We start from the raw sequence: 21,352 nt of genomic DNA on the forward strand, positions 1-21,352 counted from the left end.
CACTGAGCCAAACCGGTTTCGGCTAATCTTTCTTAAAAGTTGCATTTCCCACCAAGTGACTGATAATCATTGCACAAAAATTTACAGTAGAATTGGCACTGGAATAGGACATACTATTCTCACCATATTTTAAGGCTTTCAGAGGGCTTGTGAAGGCACTGTGGTCCTCTTAGGTTTTTCTGGCACAAACTGACATATTCAACCATTATTTATGTGATGCTGTAGTCACTGATTTTCCAGCTGTTTAGGCAAGTTTAAATGTGGTAGTGGATGAAAGTAGTACTGTGACATCACTTTTCTGCTACATGAAGTGGGTGTGAGTGTGTGGCTGATGGTGAAACTGCATGTTCTTAGTCTTTGTTAATAGCCGTGGACTTTTGTCTCAACTCTCTTTGATATTTAGTTGTACTTTCCTGGGATCCTGAGCCTTCAGCAAATATGTATCAGATCACCTTTTGCCTTTTGTGTTCCAGTGACTGATTAAAATCTGAACACAGAGGCAAAGCCATGTCCCTGCCCTCAGGGAGGTTACATTCTAGAAAGGGGAGGTGATAATAATAATTAAAAAATAACATATAATACATTGTCAGGTAGTGATAAGTGCTACAGAACTTAATAAGGAAGAGTACGTAGCCAGAGAGTAGGGCCCGGTACTGTTACACCTAGAGTGGGGAGAGAAGGCCTTTGCACAGAGAACTCCAGGTATCTGGGGGAAGAGAGTACTGGTCAGATTGGTGCTAAATTTTAGCTCTGCAGAAATACTGTGTAACCACAGTCAGTCTTTTTTTAAATCCTCACCTAAGGATATGTTTTTATTGATTTTGGAGAGAGAGGAAGGGAGAGAAAGGAGGGAAATATCGATGTGAGAGAGAAACATTGATCAGTTGCCTCCTGTACATGCCCTGATGAGGGATTGAACCCTGGGATCGAACCCACAATGTAGGTACGTGCCCTGACTGGGAATCGAATCTGCGACCTTTTGGTGTATAGCAGGGATGGGGAACCTTTTTTCTTCTAAGGGCCTTTGGATATTTATAGCATCCATTCATGGGCCATATAGAATTATCAGCTTAAAAATTAGCCTGCTGTATTTGGTCAAACATTTAATTAACTCACCCCTAATGCCTTGGCAGGGCCAGGCCAAATGATTTGGAGGGTCTTATATGGCCCGAGGGCTGGACGTTCCCCACCCCTGATTGTACAGGATGACACTCCACCAGCTCAGCCACTCAGTCAGGGCACTGCTCCCTGTCTTGATATTCTGTTTCCGATTTATGTTCCCGAGGTGAAATGACTAGGTCAAAAAACCAGAACGTGGTCTTCGCTCCAGGCTGTCTGACAGAGATAGCATGGTTCTCAAGCTGAGTTAGGGGATTTATTGATTTAATCTTCAGTTGTGATGGGAGTTGATAGGGTATCTGTCTTAGATAGGAGGAGGATGGCTGGGCTAGGCTTTCACTGCAGGGTAAAAGTAAGAATAGGATGTTGTCCGTATAAGGCCATGAACCTCAGAGAGGTTATAACCCTCTGTGGGAACAGTAATACCTGCTGGATAGCAGGAAAATATTCAAAGCCAGCAAGCAGTGGGGGCAGCTGTGACCAACCACAGAATTAACAGGACATCTGGGCATCGAATGATCTTTTTTCCCCTCTAACGTTTTAGTGGAAAGTTTTGAGTGTGTACGAAAGGTAGAGAGAAAAATATAATTAAATTGCACGTACTCATCACCCAGCTTCAATAACCATTGCCACACAACCGATCTTGTTTCTTCTGTACCTCTTACTGCCACCCCCATTATTTTGGTTGAAAGCCCTGTATCATCCATAAATACCTTAGTGTGTAGCTCTTAAAGATAACTCTTTGAACCACAGTATCCTTGTCTTACCTAAAAACAGATAACAATTAATATTACAAAGAATTAGGCTGTATTCAAATTTTTCTGATATTCATTCACATTTTGTTGCCCCTTCCCCAGCCCCCCTAATAGTGGTTTTGTTTGAATCTGGATCCAAACACAATATATTTGATTGATAAGTTTCTAAGTCTCTTTTAATCTATAGGTCCTTCCTCCTTTTTTCCCCCTTGACAGGAATTCCTGGTGCTTTATTAGCTTTAAAAGACCTTTATGGTAGTATTTTCTGAATTAACAGTGATAATCTTCTATAATAAAAGCGTAATATGCTAATTAGACTGGACATCCTCCCGGAAGACCTTCCGGATGAAGCCAGGTCCCGGGTGCCAGAGGGAAGCAGGTGCCGGCTGCCGGAGGGGGGGGGGGGGGGGGGGGGCGGGGAGGAAGGCTTATTGTTGCACGAATTTTGTGCATCAGGCCTCTAGTGAAGTTATTTGGGTGTTTCTGTCTAATCTTAATAGTTACTGATCACTTTTTTTTTAAGCATGTAAATTGTAAGGAATTATTATGGCTAGCTTTGTTCCTTTAAGTTGCTTTGAATACTTAGGGAACAAAATTTGTTATGCTTTGCTAGACACCAGCCTTAAACTTTTGCAGAAGAAAAGATACCTCTCTCAAGAAGTGTCCAGTGTTGTTGTGGAGACTAACTGGTACAAAGCTAATTAAAATACATGACAGTAAGTGCAGGAGCAGGGGTATAGAGTGTGGCTGCAAGGAGTGGGGAGCAGCTAAGCCCCTGCTGCTCAGGAAAGACAGTCTGGAAGAGGTGGTATTTGAGCTGGAGTGCAGGGGACAGAGATGCCAAGGAGGGCCTTTGTATCATTTCACCAGCTCTCACCTCCCCAACACAGTGACAAGGCGGTAAGGATGGTCTTTAAACAGGTGGATGCCAGTTCATTCTGCGAACTTTTAAAAACTCTTATTTTACTTCAAATATTGCAAACCAGCAGCATGTTAAAATAGCCACATATTTAAAAAGGAATGGGAAATGACAGCTGTAAATTGAGATAGAAATATTCTAAAATTGGAGACACCATTCCTGAGCTGCATTTACAGGTGAATCAGAGTTAGTCAGGTAAGGAAAGAGGGAAGTGAGGCAGTAGTTTCCTCCTTGGGGAAAACAAATCGATTTTGGAAAAGGGAGGAGTGTGTTTGCCTGTCCCCCCACTGGTGTCCAGCTCTGTAGCTATTAACTGAAGTGTTGGAAAGGGAAGTGGAAAGAAGGCCCGTCTAGCCAGCCAGAGTTTTTCCTCCGTGCACAGAAGCCCAGTTTCTATGAATTGGGTGTGCCTCGCCCCATAAAAGGCCAATGTTGTCTTTTTTCAGGACAGTGTTTTCAAGTAAGTAGTTTGCGCTGAAAATATTGCCACCCTTGACTGTGAAAGTGAGGAGCCGGGTGCCGTGAGTGGCCAGCATTGCCCTGCAGTCTTCTGTGCCTGTTGTCGAAGGGAGCCGCTGCGTGGTGTCTCCGCCAGCATTCCGGAGATGCTCTCTCTGGTGAGGCAGGACAGGGTGTCCTCATCCCAGGCAGGCTGCTGGCCAGGAATTTAAGGACTTTTAAAATAGTGCTGTAGTGTTTAAAAGGGCTTCATCCTGTATTTACTTCTCTGCATGTATCCTTTTATCATAGGGGTTAGTTTTGTCCTCCGAAACATGACCGCTCAGTTTCAGGGGGTTATGCGAGGCCCAGAGGCCCAGGAAAACTTTGGGAAAGGGGGATAACAGGAGAGAGGAGGTCTAGCTTGCCTGATGATGCACAAAAGTGCCCTCTTCCCCATGCCACTGGGCTGGCAAGCAGGCGAGAGGGGTGTCTCTTCCACCAGCTGCATCCCTTTCCCACCTGAGCAAGATGACCCTTTGCCTGCACAGACTCTGGAGGCGGTGGAGTCCCTCTTCTGTTTATTCCATGTTGTTTTTCCCACCGCAGATTCTACTCTTGTGAAAACACTGGGCTGGGGAAAGCTTGCTGGGTGATTTGCCGTGAGCTTATGCCTGGATAAGGAAGGCCCTACGCTTCTGAGAACCAAACACTTTTTGTTAATAGTTTAGATGGTTCCAGGCAAGACACTAGCATTGCCTCAATCCTTGTCTGATTTCCTTCACTCCTTTCTCATCATTTCTCTCATTGTCTCGGATATCTTATAGTCATGTCGTTAAGTGGTTTCTATATCTTTTGGGGGGTTTTTTACACTGGTTTTTGTCCCAAATATTCTTTTTGTGTTTTTTTACTTTCAAAAGTTTCATCATATTATTAGAAAAATGCATGTTGGTTAAAATGAACTAAATCACGTTGATCCTTTGGTAGACATTTTCATGATAATCTTTCCATAGTGCACCCTGGGGCGGTGGTCCTCAACGCTTGGCCCCTCACCCATCAGCATCAGTATCACCTGGGAACATGCTAGAAATGCAAACTCTTGGGCCCCAACCCAGACCAACTGTGTCAGAAACTCGGGGGGGGGGGGGGGGCGCGGTTCATCAGCCTCCAGGTTATTGTCACACATGAGACCTGTGTTGTTTTTTGAGAATGTACCTTTTGAGAGTTGGGTTTTGACTGGCCCAGAATCCTATGGACATCATGGTCTTGACTAACTCAAATCAAAATTCTAAAGTGAGTGAGGATGTCTTCCGCAGGAGGCCCGGGCTCCTCCTTGGACCCCATTTGTGTGGGGCCGTGCCTCTGACTCAGTGCTCTCGCTCGGTGACTCACTATCATCTGTGGCCTCACACAGCCTTGTCATCCCAGATCCTACTTCCCTACTGAAACTTCTGTTTCCTATTTTAATATCCTGGGGCGTGTTCCCTGCTTCTGAGGAATCAGCTAGCTCTTCTGATTAAACAGACTGCTGGCATGAAAGAGCAAAGAGTAGACATGAACTCTTCCTCCTCTGCCCACAGAACAAGGGACACCCGACTGTAACCAGCCTGCTTGCTTCATTGTCTGATCCAGAGACGTGGTTCCCTTAGTGGGAATCAGTTCAGCTGAATGTACAGTTTTATGAGAGAACTGTGGGCTTAGCCTGCGCATCTCAAATCATTCTTAAGATCCTGTCACGATGTACTCAGAGGTGTGGCCTTGGCTCTTAAAACAAAGGGCTGAGAGAGAATTTAGGATAATTCACACTTAACCACTTGACTTAGGCAAACAAACAAGCAAGCTAGTACTGGAACAAGTGAGGTGGAATGATTTGATCTCCATCACAAAATAAGTTGGTGATAGAGACTAAAAATCAAATCTTCTGCTGTGGGATCCCAAAGACATTATTCCTTGCCTTTAGCTCCTTGTAGGAGTCAATGCCCTTTCCTCCACCTTTAAGCATGGGTGAATGGAGATGTGTCTTTATAGCTGCTATCCACCAGGCAGCGGTCATGAAGAAACATGAATTTTGTTCTATTTTCTCCTGGCCTGTTTGGACAACTGTAGTCTCTCAATATTTTAGTCACCAAACCATGTAAGGACCAGTTAAAGAGGAAATATGAATCCTGGTGGGTGTCTAAAGATCTGCCAGTGAGACCTGGTTCGGTCAAGGAAGTGCTAATGTCAGCCTCAAGCGAGTGGGTGCCATGGTCTTGGAGGAAAATCCTGGAGACCACAGTGGAGCACTCCTTAAGGAAATACTGCATCACTAATATTTTTGACGACACAGAGGAAAAAAATAGGTGGGGAAAGCCAGGTATTACTGGCTGAAAGGAAAAGGGATTCAGAGGAGTTGGACTCTGAAGTTGTTTTAGAAATACTGCTTGTTTTCTTCTTTGCTCATGCACAAGAGGGTTACATGGTAAAAATATGTAACCCTCCAAGAGCTTTTTAAGTACATATAAAAGCTCCAAATGTTAAGATACTAAATCAAGCCCTAACCAGTTTGGCTCAGTGGATAGAGCGTTGGCCTGCGGACTGAAGGGTCCCAGGTTCGGTTCCGGTCGGGGGCATGTGCCTTGGTTGTGGGCACATCCCCAGTTTGGGGTGTGCAGGAGGCAGCTGATGGATGTTTCTCTCTCATCGATGTTTCTGGCTCTCTGTCCCTCTCCCTTTCTCTCTGTGAAAAATCAATTAAAAAAAAAAGATACTAAATCAAGATTTCGTTAGCATTTCTTCTTCACAGTCTATAAAATGATGGAGTGTTTTACTATTATGTAATGGCGTGTTAGATTTAAGGAAACGCAGTACCAAAAGGGTGCTGGGGTCCGGAGGAATACCAGTGGCCGTGATGATGCAATGGGAAGAATTGGACTTTGGCAGCCATGAGGCTGCTCTCAGATCTCCAACTACAGAGAGCGTAGTTGACCATCAGGCCCAGCTGCCCTGTGGCTCCATCACTGCATTAGTGCGAAGGCCAAGGCCATGGCCATGCTGTTTATGCCTGTCTGCAGCCAGTGAGCACAGCAGGGGTGGTAAACCTGGCTCACTCCTGGGGACTCTGGAATCCTCTGACAGGCAGCCTGGGCTCAGGGAGTCCCTGAGAGCCTTGCCAAACTTTCCCTGGAACTGCATTCAGTCTAACATGGTCCATCCAGCCTTCCTCTCCTGTCTCCTTCCCCTGGGCTCAGCCCTGCATCACTGTCTGACAGCTCTTCCAGCCTTCCCTGGCTCCCTCCCTCTTTTCTCTATTACATTTGTTGTACTTTAAATCCTGTCTTGGTGTCTGCTTTTTAGAGAGACCTGGATTAGTATAGACACTGACTGTTTTGAGTCAGAGATAATGGATACAGGAGACTCAGTGTAGGTATTTATGGTTACTGTTATCTCCATCAGCAGGAAATGCTGCCTGGTTACTGTTACCACTGTCAGCAGGAAATGCTGCATTTGTATGGAAACTCTGTTCTTTATGTTATTGAAATTTAAAGGAGATTCCCACTTCATTACTAAAAATATTTTTGAAGGCCTAGTATAAGGATATAGTGAGGAGTTAGGCTTTTGTCCAGTTTGAGTGGGAGAGAATGAGTAGGCAAGAGCCTTTCTATCCCATGTCCTTCCTTTTCTCTCTCAAATAGCCCAGGCAACACAGAAGGGCTGGAGATCTCTTTGTCCTTGGTCAAAGGCCTAGATGTTCTTTTCTGAACAGTCTCTCTCTCTCTCTCTCTCTCTCTCTCTCTCTCTCTCTCTCTCTCATATTTTCTTGATTCAACAGTTTATTGCCTTATATTATTCAGTAGGTTCCATTTTTTACTATGCCACTGAATTATACCATTCACTTAAATGTTCTCTTACTTAAGCCTAAAAAACAAAATAGCAAATTCTCTCATGATACTTTCACAGCTGTCTTGATAGGCTTATCTTTTATTTACTTCTGTGGGCTTTTATTCCTTCTCATAATGTTCTGCCCAAGTATTTATTTTGTTTTAAAAATAGAAGTTAGTTCTGTATTGTCTCTCATACACGGATGGAAAGAAGATCAAGGATGAATCTCTGCACATCCTTATTAGGTTAGGTTAACTCATTCTTAATATAGCCAATAGTTTGTTTTGAAGGTTTTCATTTTTTCCTAAGCATAATAAAAAGAGTCTATTTGATGTAAATAATCTAAATATAATGACTACTTTATTTTTTTGATTAATGTTCTTCAAAATTGATGCAAACTCTTTTTTTTCCCTTCAAACAAACCCAAAGATATTTTTATTAAGGGAATCTTAAACTTCTGTGATACACTTATTTTTTTCTCCCCAGAGAAAAGTCATAGTCAGATGTTGCGGGAATAAAGTCAGATAGCAGAAGTGGTCAGAACTTTAGATCAAATCCTCTAGTTTTGTTAGCTTTTAAGCTATTCAGAATTTAGGATTGAAAGTTGATGTAAACTGTTATTGGGGACATCTTATTCTTGGACTGTCTGAAGAAAAGCAGAAGTGTAGTAACTGAATTAGTGAATTTGGAATATATATTTTACAAGTTATGGTTCCTAGGCATTAAGTGAGATGCCATGGTTTTGAAAGAATCAGACATTCAAGAAACCATTTCATATTAATTGGCTTCTAATTTTTAGGTTTAAACTTAGGTTAATTAATTTGTAGCATCTCTGTACCCGTGTCCCAATTAGCACTTTGGGGATGGGTTCATTAAGATTCTCATTAGTTCTTAGCTGGTGTGTTTGAGCTATTACCAAAAACTTAATTTCATTTTTACATTATTTTTTTCTATCAGGAGGATTAGGTTAGCTTGCTTAAAAATAAAATATCCTCTAGGGATTTCTTTATTTGGAAATTAGAATTGCTTCTACTGTGACACCCCCTTCCTCTTTTTACTTAATTGTGTTAAGTAGGTAGTGTGCGAGTATTATTAGTCCATTCTCACACTCTTGTCATATCAGAATCTTTGACTCTATTCTTTCTCATCTTATTTCAATCACTAAAAAAAAAGGTGGGAGGACTTCATTGTCCATTTAAATTTTCCTATTAAAACTGGAGTCCTGATTGATGGGGAAAGGCACAGGACAGGGAAAGACCTGCTTGATGGACAAAGAGGTAGCAAAGGATGAGTGTGGATAGAGAGTAATCTAATTAAGTAAAAATAAGTTAGTTTAATCAGGAAAAAAAATCTTATGTAGGAATATTAAGAAGGATAGTACTGGAACCATTTTGATAAGATTAAGATTCTGAAAAGGTTGAAATATCCTATAGTAGTCTAGATATTCATGTGCAAGGACTGGCTGTTTTATTCAGGAAGTTAATTTATTAAAGAATGTTGGTTAGATTGCAGTGTCTTCATAAGGTTCTTGGGAACCAAGAATGATGTCTCAGATCACGCCACAGACCTAGGCTTGGAGGAGACAATCTCCACTTTGCCACTGGGTGTAAACACTACAGCCTGCGCCAGCAACACCCCCGCAGCCCCTGGTGGCTGTTGGTATAGCTGCTGCCTCTAGGAACTGGCATAATGGCTAGCGCCCACTAGACTCTCTGGTCACTGGTTTTTTGACACACCAGCTTCCAAATCAAAATCTTGGGTGGGAGCATGTAATTAATGGAAGTCTGCTCAGATGTCAACACTCACTGCAGGACTTCCGGGAAAGCAAGTGTGTGGCTTTTTCACCTCTTGTAGTGGCTTCTGCCTCATTAGGAAGGAGAATCCCTCAAACATAGGGAGGGATTTCAAGTGCCTCGTAGCCCAGAAGGACAGATGTCCCCTACCTGTGTTGTTCATGCCTGATTACACGGCAATGCCATTTTCCCATGACAAGATTAAAAAAAGATTTTTGGAGAGCTTCAATGTTCCTACTTTAGTTATGCATATGTATGTCTGCTAGATAATCACATGCCTACTTTCATTATTTAGTTGCTTACATATGTGTCCGCATTTTAAAATGAAATCACCAGTGTATAATTTAGGAGTAGTTTTCCCACTTATTTCATGAAAAAGTTATTCCAACTCCTGACACCTTAGACATGTTTATCACAGACTACGTTCTGAACTTTTCAGCACCGCTTTGCACAGTGCCTCCTGGCATATCTGTCTGGGTTCGTTGGGATCCAGCAGCACCGTTTGAAACCTCTTTCTGATGATAAAATTTGGAAATTTTATCTCAAGCCACAAATACTCATTTGCAGGAAATTTGGACAGTCTTTAAAAAAAAAAGTATCACTGAGCTGTGTTTTCATGATTTGCTTAATGTGACCACTCACCTTTTAAAGCGATCTTCACGAAAACACGGAGCCCTGATCATTTTGATGGCATCTTCAGAATGACAGCTGAATCTTACGTTTCTTAGATTGCCCTTGCTTTTCTGACCCAGAACTGTTCCTGATCTCTAAGCATCTGAAACCAGTTGCTTAGAGTTCTTTGTTGATCAAAATAATGGGAAGTGCACTCCTTAAGGAAACTCTAAGAATTCTTATATGAGCAGGTCCCTTTTCCCTGAGGGACAGTTTGGGGGAAGATATTCCCTGTGTTTGGAGATGTGCTGTCATGATAGTCCTTTGGCACCCTTTTTCAGGGTTCTGTTTCAAGGAAAATAAGGAATATGTCTCTGCCAAATGGTTACTTTGTTGCTTTTTTGACATTGGGATTGGAAAGTAGAGTTTTCCCTTTAATGAAATGGGAAGTGTCTGGAAGGTCATGAGAGAAAATAGTGGAATTCTCGTTTGCTCTCAGATAATGCATTCCTCTGGGGTCAAGAAGACTTGGAATCCAGGATTAAAATACTGAGGGCCGTGGAGAACAGACATAAATCTTTCTGTCTTATTAGACTCAGTCTGGTCTCATTAGTACTGAGTGATTAGAAAGGCATGATTAGCCCTAGCCAATTGGTTCAATGGTTAGAGTGTCGGCCCCAGGAACGAAGGGTCGAGAGTTTGATTCTGGTCAAGGGCACATACCTACTTTGCAGGCTCCATCCTGGCCCCAGTCAGGGCATGTGCAGGAGGCAACCAGTGGATGTGTCTCTTCACATCCATGTTTCTCTTCCTCTCTCTCTCCTTCCAATCTCTCTCTCAAAAAGAAAATCAATGGAAAAATATCCTCGGGTGAGGATTAACCAAAAAGAAAAAAAAGAAAGAAAGAAGAAAGGCATGATTAGTATTTATACAGATTTACTCATGTCTTTATTGTATTAAAGATATCATTGGATGTAATTTTGCCTTTGTTGCCTTTTTACTGACTATGGGTTTTGTCCCTAAGCCCCATTCTCTTTAGAATTTAGATCAGGGACTTGGCCTTTGGTCTCGGATGAGGGGGGAGTCTAAAGTAGTGGCAGTGGTTCCATCCCACAGTGGGGTCTGATTCTCTGCTGATCAGCCACATTGTCAGCATATTTCTCAGCTGCAGCTCAAACTATTGAGGTAGGAAAAGCGACCGCCCTACCATTCCTTTTCTTTTTTCTTAAATTTGTTTTTATTGTTAAAAGTATTACAGCCCTAGCCAGTTTGGCTCAGTGGATGGAGCATCAGCCCACGGACTGAAGGGTCCTGGGTTCTATTCCGGCCAATGGCAGTACCTCGTTGCAGGCTCGATCCTAGGCCCTGGTCGGGGCTCATGTGGGAGGCAACCAATCGATGTGTCTCTCTCTCACATTGATATTTCTTTCTCTCACATTGGTATTTCTCTCTCCCTTCCACTCTCTAAAAATCAATGGAAAAACATACTCGGGTGATGATTAACAACAACAACAGAAGTATTACAGATGCTCCCTTTGACCCTCTCCACCCTGCTCCCGCTCCTGCTCCCTCCACAGCCTTTTCTCTTCAGACATGCAATTTCTTATATCCAAATGTCTACTGAAAAGGGACTTCAGACTTGACTAGTGGAGAAAAATTTAGTCCTCCAGGCTGTTATATGATAATCCCGTTCTTTTATGTTGAGGTGTGAAATTCTAGTGGATTCTGTGGTTTGCCATCATACATGATAAGGCAACATTGATATGTAGTTCGTACTTCCACTTCTTCCAGAGTCCTGCAATCAGAGGGAGGGATAGGACCTCAGAGGTCTCAGGCCAGCTTTCTCTCAGTACAACAATCTGTTGCAGAGTGTCCCTGGACATTGGTCATCTAGCTTCCACTTGTTTATGCAGAAGCAGCTATAGGTCACCACACTGCGTGACCCCTGGTTGGTCTTAGTGAGTTCCTCTTGAGAGTAAACCCAAGTCTGACCTGGTGTGTCCTCTTCAAGCAAATCAAAATGATTTTTCACTTCTCCCAGCAGTACTCATTTAAATATATCGAAAGACAGCTTTCACAGTCCCTTTAAATGTTCTTTTATCCCCAATCCCATTAAACACCTCTGGTTTTCTTACCTGTTCCTCCTACACCTTTTTAGCATTCTAGGCACATTCCTGCTTTGCCCCATTTAGAAAATGTCCCTCTTGAAATGTGGTAGCCATACTATTGAGACAAGCTCTGATCTAATGGAACACAATTGAATGATCACCTTGTTTGGATTCAAATAGTATATACGTAACCGATGTATGGATGTGTTCATTAATCTTCTAGGCCAGTTTATGACGACTTTGGCACATGCTAAACCTCAGTTAACACAAATTTTTAGGGATTAAAGCCCCTATTAAGGCCCACTATTACATTCACATAAACTGTTGTTAAGATACCTTTTACACTTGAGCCTTTCCGCATTGAAACGATAGATTGCTTGTCCCAGTCAAATTCTATGGCACTACTTTGGAATCTCTCTTTTCAGCTTGAGAGTTAGTAGAACTGAGATTCTTTCCCATTTAATATTTCAACCTTTGCTCCCAACTTTTGGTCCTCTGCAAATTTGGTAAATATATATTAAAATATGCACTCAGATAAGAGTGAGTAGAACATCTTATGCCTCTGTCCTCAAGATGATTCTCTCAGGCAGGGCTCAGTCAACTGTGGCCCATGGGCCAAACCCATTACCCCTCCTGTTTTTGTAAATGAAATTTTGTTGCGACACAGCTATGCTTATTCACTTCCATACTGTGCATGACTGCTTTTGTGCTGTAACAGCAGGATTGGGTAGTTGTAGCTGAGGCCGTGTGGTGGCCAAGTCTACATTAATTACCAGCTGGCCTTTTAGAAAAAGTTGGCTGACCCCTCCTCCAAGGTGAGAGCAGCTGATTAATTCACATGCTTTCTGTTTGTGTGGACACAGTCTGTTTGTAAGCTGGACTATCCAGAACCCTCTCGAGAGCTCATTAGCAAAGGCTTTCCATAGCTTCCTTTTGTGTGTGTGTGTGTGTGTGTGTGTGTGTGTCTGGTTCAAATATTTTATGAGAAAAAATATGGTTATGTAACCTTATATGTATATGTTTAAATCATTCTATATTTGCTTCCTCTCGCTTTAAATTATCTGATTGATTTCTATTATGCTGGTTTAGAAAGCTTTCCCCAACATCATTACTTTAGCTAATTCTTAAATTGGGAAACTGCCATCAGCAGAAATTTGCCTTCAGAGTTTTAGGGGGAGCTGTGTTTGGCATTCATTTGTTTCTGGGGGCGAAGAATCCTGTCTTGGCATTAGAAAACTTCAGTGACACGTATTACTAACAAATATTATACAGTACTTCTATGAGATTATAAAAGGAAGTGAGAGACTCCAGAAAACAATCCTTATTGCTCAACCCACATTGCCTTACTGAAGCTTTTAGTAGCTACATTATTTTGTTCTTGAATAGAATGCTTAAAGTTCAGTTCACAAGTTACACAATTAGATTTTCTTCAAGAAAAATGGTAATGAATTCTATGTTAAAATGGTTTTTTATGTTATTGTTGTTGAAGAATTGGATATAGTGTTATCTGACACAGCTACAACTTTCCTATTTTGAAGATTTACTTACTGACCCACAAACAATAAGACAGAAACCCCTTATATTCTTTTCCTACACTAGTGTTAGCCCTGGGAAGTTAGAGATTGCATCACATTAATTCTCCAAGTGGAAAGAAAATATAATGACCTAAAAATTGCTCTTGTGTAATCTCTGTGGTGTGGTCCCTTTTGAAGGACAGAGTATGGGTTTTTACTATTCACATTTGAAAAATCCTCACCTGAGGAGATGTTTTTATTGATTTTTTTTTTTTTTGAGAGAAGAAGGGGTGGGGGTGGGGGGGAGAGAGAAATTGATGTGAGATAGAAACATTGATTGGCCCCCTCGCATACATACCCCAACCAGGGATCCAACCCGCAGCCTAGGTATGTGCCCTGACAGGGAATCAAACCTGCCACCATTTGGTGTACAGGGCGATGCTCCAACCAACTGAGCCTCCCAGCCAGGGCAAGGTTCACATTTTTAAAAGCCCTTCATATACCATGTTATTGGTGCCTACATTAGCATTTTCTGAGCGTTTCCCAGGTGCCCACCTGATCCTGACTCGACTTCTTCAGCTGCTTTAGTGACACTGAGCTGCTTGTGGTCTCATGCCCTGAAATTGTTGTTTCCCCCTCTCTTTGTACCATCACCCTTTGTGTGGAGAACTCCTGTACCCTGTTTGGGCCCAGCCCTGCATTTTCCCCTTCAGGAAGTCTTCTCTTACTCAGGTGCCTGCTCCATGCAGCTTGCCAGCACTGTGCATACAGTGTCATATTATGCTGGTGTGTTTACTCTGTTGGCAATACTCTCACCCAGGATGAACGGGACCACCCACCTTCTCCTTGCATGGCTAAAGAAGGATCTCACAACGAGGCAGATGAACGTCTTCAGAAACTCCTGCTTCCCTGTCTCCAAGGGCCAGCCGTCCTGCTCAGGAATGTTCATGGCTCTGTGGGAAGTGCGCTGGCCACTGTTTGTAATGATCCTCCCTTCATTCTCCTCTCTTTTCAAACTTTGTCCCATGCTCAAACTCTCCAAGAGATACCCAAAAAATTAGGGAAACAGAGACAGGTCCCCAGCCTGAAAAAGAAGTGTAGATCAGAGATACAAAGCGGGAAGACATCTGCAGTGGATGCATTTGAAGTTATGGAAGGCCGTAGGTAGGATGGGTAGAGGACAGAAGGAAAAGGTCCCAGCACTTGGGTCAGGAAAGGGAAGCTTAGGAGGGGAACACAGCAATGAAGATTGAAACAAGCCATCACAGCATTGGGTGAAAGAAGAAAGGCTGTGTAACTGTGAGCTGAGGATAAAGAAGGAATGAGACCATAGCGATATCTAAGAAAGAACTAACAAGCAGGTAGTTAATGACCAAAAAGTGAGACCTCTGTGGCAATAACCCTTCAGAATGCTGTTCATGAAGACAGAGCAGAGAGATGTCTGCTGGAAGGGAACACAAGGTCAAGTGAGGGGATGTTTCTTCTTTTTTAAAGATGGATTTAAGATGGATCAGCTTTTAAGAGATGAGAGCACATCTAAAGGGTCATGTGAACCAAAAGTCATGGTTCACCATCTCTAACGTGGGAGGAGATGGGGTGCTGACTGTTAGGTTAGGTGGCTCAGGAGGCGGCGCAAGAAATAGAGAGTCCAGTGAATCAGAAAAGAAAGGAAAGGAAAAGGTTTATTTCTGCGCCCCCGTCCCCGGGAGACCCACGTACCCCAAGGACAGGGCACGTGGATTCACACCAACAGGGAGGGTGGCGCTTTTTTTGTACTGCAGTTGGGTGAGGGGCGGGGACATGAGCTGAGGTATTCAGTTGAGGAAGTTTCAGCTGCAGAGGGGTCAGCCAGGTATTCAGGAATGAGTCAGTATCTGTGTGGGGGTCGTTGTGGATTCAGAGAGAAGCCTGTATCTGTGTCTGGCACGCTGATCTGCCAGAAATGCCAGGGGGAGTCCATTATCTCGTCACATGTCTGCATGTATCTGATCCTGGGCTCTCTCCGACCTAACACTGACCATGCACCAGTGTTAAACTGTCACAGGAGCACAGACCCTTCACTCCCTGCAGTAGGACATCAAGAGCAAACAAGCGTTGGTACAATGGGCCTGCAGATTTCAGGAAGGGAAGCGAAGGGAGGTGCTCCCAGATGGTTATTTTGTCCATGACAAGGCAGGGGAAGAGAGTTCAAACTCCGGGCATCATGAGGATTCCCTACCACACAGGGTGAATGGCCTCTTTGGGAGAAACCTTTACACAATGAAACACTGCAAATGAACCTTTGCTTAAAGTTTCACTTGGTTGGAGCATCGTTCCGTGTGCCAAAAGGTCATGGGTTCAATTCCCTGTCAGGGCACATACTCAGGTTGCAGGTTTGATCCCTGGTTAGGGTGTGTGTATAGGAGGCAACTGATGGATGTTTCTCTCTGTCACTTCCTCTCTCTCTAAAATCAGTGAGGATTTAAAAAAATATCCTTTCCTATTCTAAGCCATGTATTTGTTTCCTGTGATTTTTAGTTTTAATTTTTAGGGGCTTTTGTTTGGGATAAAAATAGGGGTGGCACATTATAGAAAAGGGAACCTTAAAACACTTTACAATTCTGGGTGTTTCTGGTCTCCTGGAAAGAGAGGCTAAGAAAGTCGTTAACTTGATGTTAAATGCACTCTCCTTAGGTAAATGTTCCCTCTTATTTGCATTTCAGCATTGCTTGTTATAGATTCTGTCTTCAAATGAAAAGCCCTCCCCAGCCAGTGTAAGAGTGAGTGCAGTTGTGGTTAGAGCGCGTGTGTGGCTGCTGTCTTGTCAGTCTTCTGTGCCGTGTGCCAACACGCCCAATATTTACTAACCCATGAGCTCTGGGGTTGCTGCTTCGCTGGCACCTTAAATCCTCTCCAGGAATTTTCAGCTGTGAAGGGCAGACTGAGTGTTTTTAAACTTGCAGCCACAAACCTAGCCCTGAACATAATGTAGTCTGATAACTAATAAAGGAATGTAATTGACTTTTCAATTTCTGAGGAGAGGGAGGGGAAAGAACACCCTTAAACAGAAGTGTTCTGTTAATGGATGTGACAGACCCCGTTGTTATGTAAAGACAACCCTCCTGCTATTTCCCCGAGCTGTGTGGGGCTGGGTGGTGCATTTCCCTGGCGTGGCGCCCCACCTCCTCTTCCCTGAAAATATTTGTGGAGAACCTAGTGTGTCCATAAATTTAGAAGTGATTCAATGGCTGCATTGGCGGGGCTAGATAAAGCAGTTAAAAGTGTTGTTCATTTTATTTCTGGGTGGGATGCAAGAGGGAAATGCAGTACTAACTTTTTCCTTTTGGGAAAACTAATCCGATGTTCTTTTGTTATCACCCTTGTTCTCTAGGCATTAAGTGTAACTGAAACCCTGATTAAACCCTTGGAAAAATTCAGGAAAGAGCAGCTGGGAGCTGTAAAGGTTGGTGTCTAATTTGAGTACACTTGTAAACAGAAAACGTCGGTGCCTCTGTGCCTCCGTGTGCACTTTACGCACGCTTGGCAGCTTCGCAGGAGCTGTTGGAATAAACCATCTGCTGTTTTATGTTTTAAATGTGCATTTTCCCCTGGGGAGGGGGGGATATGAAATGAAAAACAAAACAAAAAACCTGGACAGGGCCATGAAGCGTCTAGTAATCTTCTTGGGCTGCACTATTCCATATAGAGTTTTAAGACTGTCTTGAACCAAGCAACACGTTTACCCAGATAGGAAGTGCCTAACTCTGTATGGAGGAGTGGAGCATTGCCATGAGGTTAGAGAGCTATTTAGAAACTTACCATGAAGCCACTGAAACTAGGAAGAGGCTGTTAGGCTATTGGGATGTGATTTCCTTCCATTTATTGAGCTGCCAGTGTTGTTATAGGAGCTGGGTCATCCAGGATGAGTGAAGTACACTGCGCTCAGGGTTGGAGGAGTGAGCCAGGATTTCTGGGAATAATGTATGATGCTGCCACAGGGGGCCTGGGATATATTTAGCAACTACTAAAGTTTTCCTTAGAATTGAGCTTTGAGATTATCCCAGAGAAATAAATTCCACTAACCTTTCCTCTGAATTTTGTGCCATGTACTCCAGGGAGAAAAAGTAACATTCTGGGCGTGGTTAACCATTTTTGGCTTGGCCCAAGGAGAAGAGAATAACATCAGTTTTAAGCAGGGAAGAGAGTTTTTATATTTGTACCACCCGCCCCCCCCCCCCCATGTGAAGTGTTGGGTATGTGAAGTGTTTTTCTTTATCATCCTAAATATACTATTAAATTGAAAATAAACAAAAAACAAATTAACATTGAGGCCTCAGTGGCTGTAGCTATGCAGATGGGCCCAAAGAGCACCAAGTTTTTAGTTGCTATTTATGGAATCAATTTTCTTTTAAGCCATTTGTTAAACTGTTAGACATTTCTTTTTGGTATAGTATTTTACAGTTCTTAGGATATATATATATATATATATATATATATATATATATATATGCACATATACATATATATTTATATTTATATTTATTTATTTATTTTAATTCTTACCCAAGGATATGGTTATTGATTTGAGAGAGGAAGAGAGGAAGGAGGGAGGGAAAGAGGCAAACATTGATCAGTTGCCTCCCATACATACCCCCACTGGGGATTGAGCCTGCAACCTAGGTATGTGCCCTGACCAGGAATCGAACCTGCAACCTTTTTGGTGTATAGGTGATGCTCTAACTAACTGAGCCACCTGGCCAGGGCTACGCTATGTTTTGAGGCGAGGTCAGGGAGGGTAGGTCAGGGAGGGTGTCTCCAGTTTCCTTCCTGGGATCCTTAGCTGAGCTTCATGAAGCTGAATTGTGTTCTCTGGCTTTGAAGCAGGACACTGGTGGTCTGGTTTCCCACCTGAGACGTGGACAAGTACTGGGCTTTAGTTTCTGATGTGTAACATGAAGGACTTGGGGGCTCTGACTGCTCTGTTTTGTTGTTTTATTATCTGTTTTATGATCTTGTCTTCTTAGGGTATTTTAAAACTTGAACATCTTAGTTCTTTTCTCTTTTAACATTTCATTGGTAGGTATTGAATGCAAACAAATGTCCATTTATTATTTTTCTTATTTTACTGCAATGATGGTAGTTGTATGGCAAGGATTATGTTCTGGAAAAGAAACATGATTGTGATTTAAATATATTTTCTTTTTATTTACTATCCACCCTGCTTGGTTCTCCTAAATTCCTTCCTCACCTTGGATTTTCCATTGACTCCTCTCTGTCAAATGTCCCCAGCTTCTTGTTCAGAGTATAGCCTATAAAGCAACTTGCAAAAGAAACTGCCATATGAAAATGAGAAATTATTTTAATAGTTTTGGTTTATGCCTGGAGCTGGTTAGTGGCCAAATTCTACCCCAAAGTCCCCCTTTTTTATTTCCTCATTGTTCTTCTGGCTTCAAGTTTATGAAGGATCCATCCTACCTTCTTGTGCTGTACAGTATGTGTGTTGCCTGTTATACCTATTGATGTTACCTTTGAGCAGGCCAGTCACTGTAGGTCATAGGCAGAAGCCTTTATTTTTGTTTTACCAGCAGTCTTGTATATTATAATAAAGAATAGAGAATGGTGATCTTCTTGTAATAGATAAACATCTGCTTCTTTTATTAGATTGCTAAACCTTTAAGAGAAAAGACTATGCTTGATTCTTTGTTTCCTAGTAGCCTCTACTCCGTCTTACTCTATAAGGTATCTAATAAGTAACCAATTCTGAGAATTCTAGAAGGCTTTGTAATCGGGGCATTTGATTATTTTCTACATCTCTGCTTCCTAAACATTTAATCATATTTTGACAAGCACATTGGTCTTGTTCCACTGGTTTATCTACTTACCTGGGATACTTAAGAAAACACACACACACACACACACACACACACACACACACACACACAACTGATTCTCTTAGGTTAAGGATCTTCTTTGAAATAGCATAAGGCAGTTTCATGTGGGGATTAAAAAAAAGTGTTTAAAAGTTGACCACAGCAGAATTTTTTTGGATGTGAATGACAAAATGTTTGTCTTTTCTCCTTTTTCCCATCTGGTGCTGCCCTTCCCTTCGCCTTCATCTCGAAGCTCTTTCAGTTCTGTTTACTCTTTTCTCCAATTTCTACAATCCCAATTACATGTTTAACTTGTGGTTTTACTGTCATCTAAACTGCTAGGTGGTTTTGTAAATTGGATTTTTTAAAAGCCCCAAGGTATCTTTTCTACTGTTTGCTTTTTCTCTGTGGCTGTATGTTCCTTCAGTCATCTCTCTTTACTCTGGGCGTGTCCCTTCATTCTGTAGATTCTGCTGCATTTTCTTATTTACCACATTCTCATCTCTGTTGAAAAAGCCCCATTTTCCATCGCAGGACACAGGTGGGTCTCTGCTGTGTCACACCAGGTTGCTGGTCAGTGTCCCTCATAGCCTAGCTCAACTCTTATCTCCTCTGAAGCGTTGTTGCCTCCCTCAGGGTTTGTCGCTTATTCCCAAGTGTCCACACTGCACTGTCAATAGTTGACTTAGGTGCAGGAAACGAATACAGGTCCCAACCCACATAGAAGCCAAGTTGAGGTGTAAGAACACGGAGAAATGCCCGATCTCTGTAAGAGTTACAGTGGGAGAATTTAGAATCGCTCCTCCAGATTTTCAAGCAATCAGGTAATGAAAATGTGGCTTCCAGTAAAGAGGGGTGTGCCGAAACCACATGGGTACAGCAAAGCTTACTATTATTTTTAATACATTTTTATTGATTTTAGAGAGGTAAGGAGAGGAAGAGAGAGAGAAATGTTGATGTGAGAGAGAAACATCGATTGGTTGCCTCCTGTATGTACCCCAGGAATTGAAACTACAACCTGGGCATGTGCCCTGACCAGGAGCCCAACCGACGAACTTTTGGTGCACAGCCAGAGCTAAACTTCTAGTGATAATAGAACTTATTTAAATGCTATTCTGCAAAGGCTTCTTCTGTTGCTTTTTGACTTGAAGGCCCTTCTGTCTTCTGATGTCTGTGAAAATACTTTTTTTTTTATGACTTCATTTTTTACTGTTACTAGTTCAATCCACCTGGAATTAATTTTTTTATTACTATTTTTTAAATTGATTTTGGAGAGGAAAGGAGAGGAAGAGAGATAAAAACATCAATGATGAGAGAGAATAACATATATATATATTTCTCCTCAGTGATTTGTAATGACACCTTTTTATGTATGTGAATATATTTGTATATATGTGTCTCTGTGTGTATATATATGTATGTATGTATACACACACACACACATCATTTCTAATGTACTCAGAAGATCTGATTGTTTAAATTGTGGTTCTTAGCTTTATGAATTTCCTTTACCAGTTACACAGTGTGCATCTTATTTGACCAATTTTGCTGTTTTAAGTAATAGCTCTTCACTATTTTTTTTTTGGCATGTGAGATTTTATTAGTAATGACAAGCTGACTTCCCATTAATTATTAATTACATTTAACCTATGAACATAATTTTGTTTGGCTTACTCATGTCAAAACATTTTTAAATTTGTTACCACTATTTAAAAATCACTGGGTTTTTCAGCTCTTCCAGAAAAAATCAGAGGACGGCCTCTAGGCTGGGCCTACATTTCCATGAGGCAGAAATGTGCTGGAGCTGTGGTGGCTGCCTTCCCCTCCAGAGTAGATAGGCTTTCTGGTTTTCCACTGCTCCACCCGCCTTAATGAGTTCCTCTTCTAGCTTGCTTTAGTCATTATATTGCTACCCAATCTTTATTATTATATTAGTACTTGAGTTTGTAATGCAGTTTTATAAAAAAGCTTTCATTTGTATTTAATTTGAACCTTGATAGAGCCTTTTGTCTTATGTTGCTCAATTATACACACACACACACACACACACACACACACTCTCTCTCTCTCTCTCTTTCTCTAGAGTAGTGGTTCTCAACCTGTGGGTCGTGACTCCTTTGGGGGTCGAATGACCCTTTCACAGGGGTCGCCTAAGACCATCGGAAAACACATATATAATTACATATTGTTTTTGTGATTAACACATTGTTTGTGGGTAGTTTTTATCGCGCGCTAACAGGTGGCGTGGGCCATTTTTTGCGCAAATGGCAACGTTCAGTAAAAATACGATAACTTTAGTTTACGTATTTATACGTTACCCGCATTCTACCGCTAGTCTATAAAAAACGTATTAATACGTGTCCCGCGCTCTACTACACTGGTAG

At 42.1% G+C, this 21,352-nt stretch overlaps 1 protein-coding gene across 5 annotated transcripts in view; it reads left to right on the plus strand.

Annotated features, from left to right (window-relative positions):
* Positions 1–21,352, plus strand: part of ARHGAP10 (Rho GTPase activating protein 10) — a 256,451-nt gene that overhangs the window by 76,426 nt on the left and 158,673 nt on the right. For 3 of the 5 annotated variants that reach the window (XR_004968109.1, XM_036312230.1, XM_036312234.1), the window contains one exon: positions 16,490–16,561. The exons of 1 other annotated variant lie outside the window; for it this stretch is intronic. Coding sequence is in view for 2 of the 4 variants with exons in the window: in XM_036312230.1 (XP_036168123.1) it covers positions 16,490–16,561 (72 nt within the window). In the remaining 2 variants the exon portion in view is untranslated. Of the gene's footprint in view, positions 1–13,939; positions 14,082–16,489; positions 16,562–21,352 lie in introns of those variants that run through there. One more of the 5 variants, XM_036312233.1, reaches the window with a different exon arrangement.

Source organism: Myotis myotis, unplaced genomic scaffold (genome assembly GCF_014108235.1).
Source record: "Myotis myotis isolate mMyoMyo1 unplaced genomic scaffold, mMyoMyo1.p scaffold_m19_p_6, whole genome shotgun sequence".
NCBI lineage: Eukaryota > Metazoa > Chordata > Mammalia > Chiroptera > Vespertilionidae > Myotis > Myotis myotis.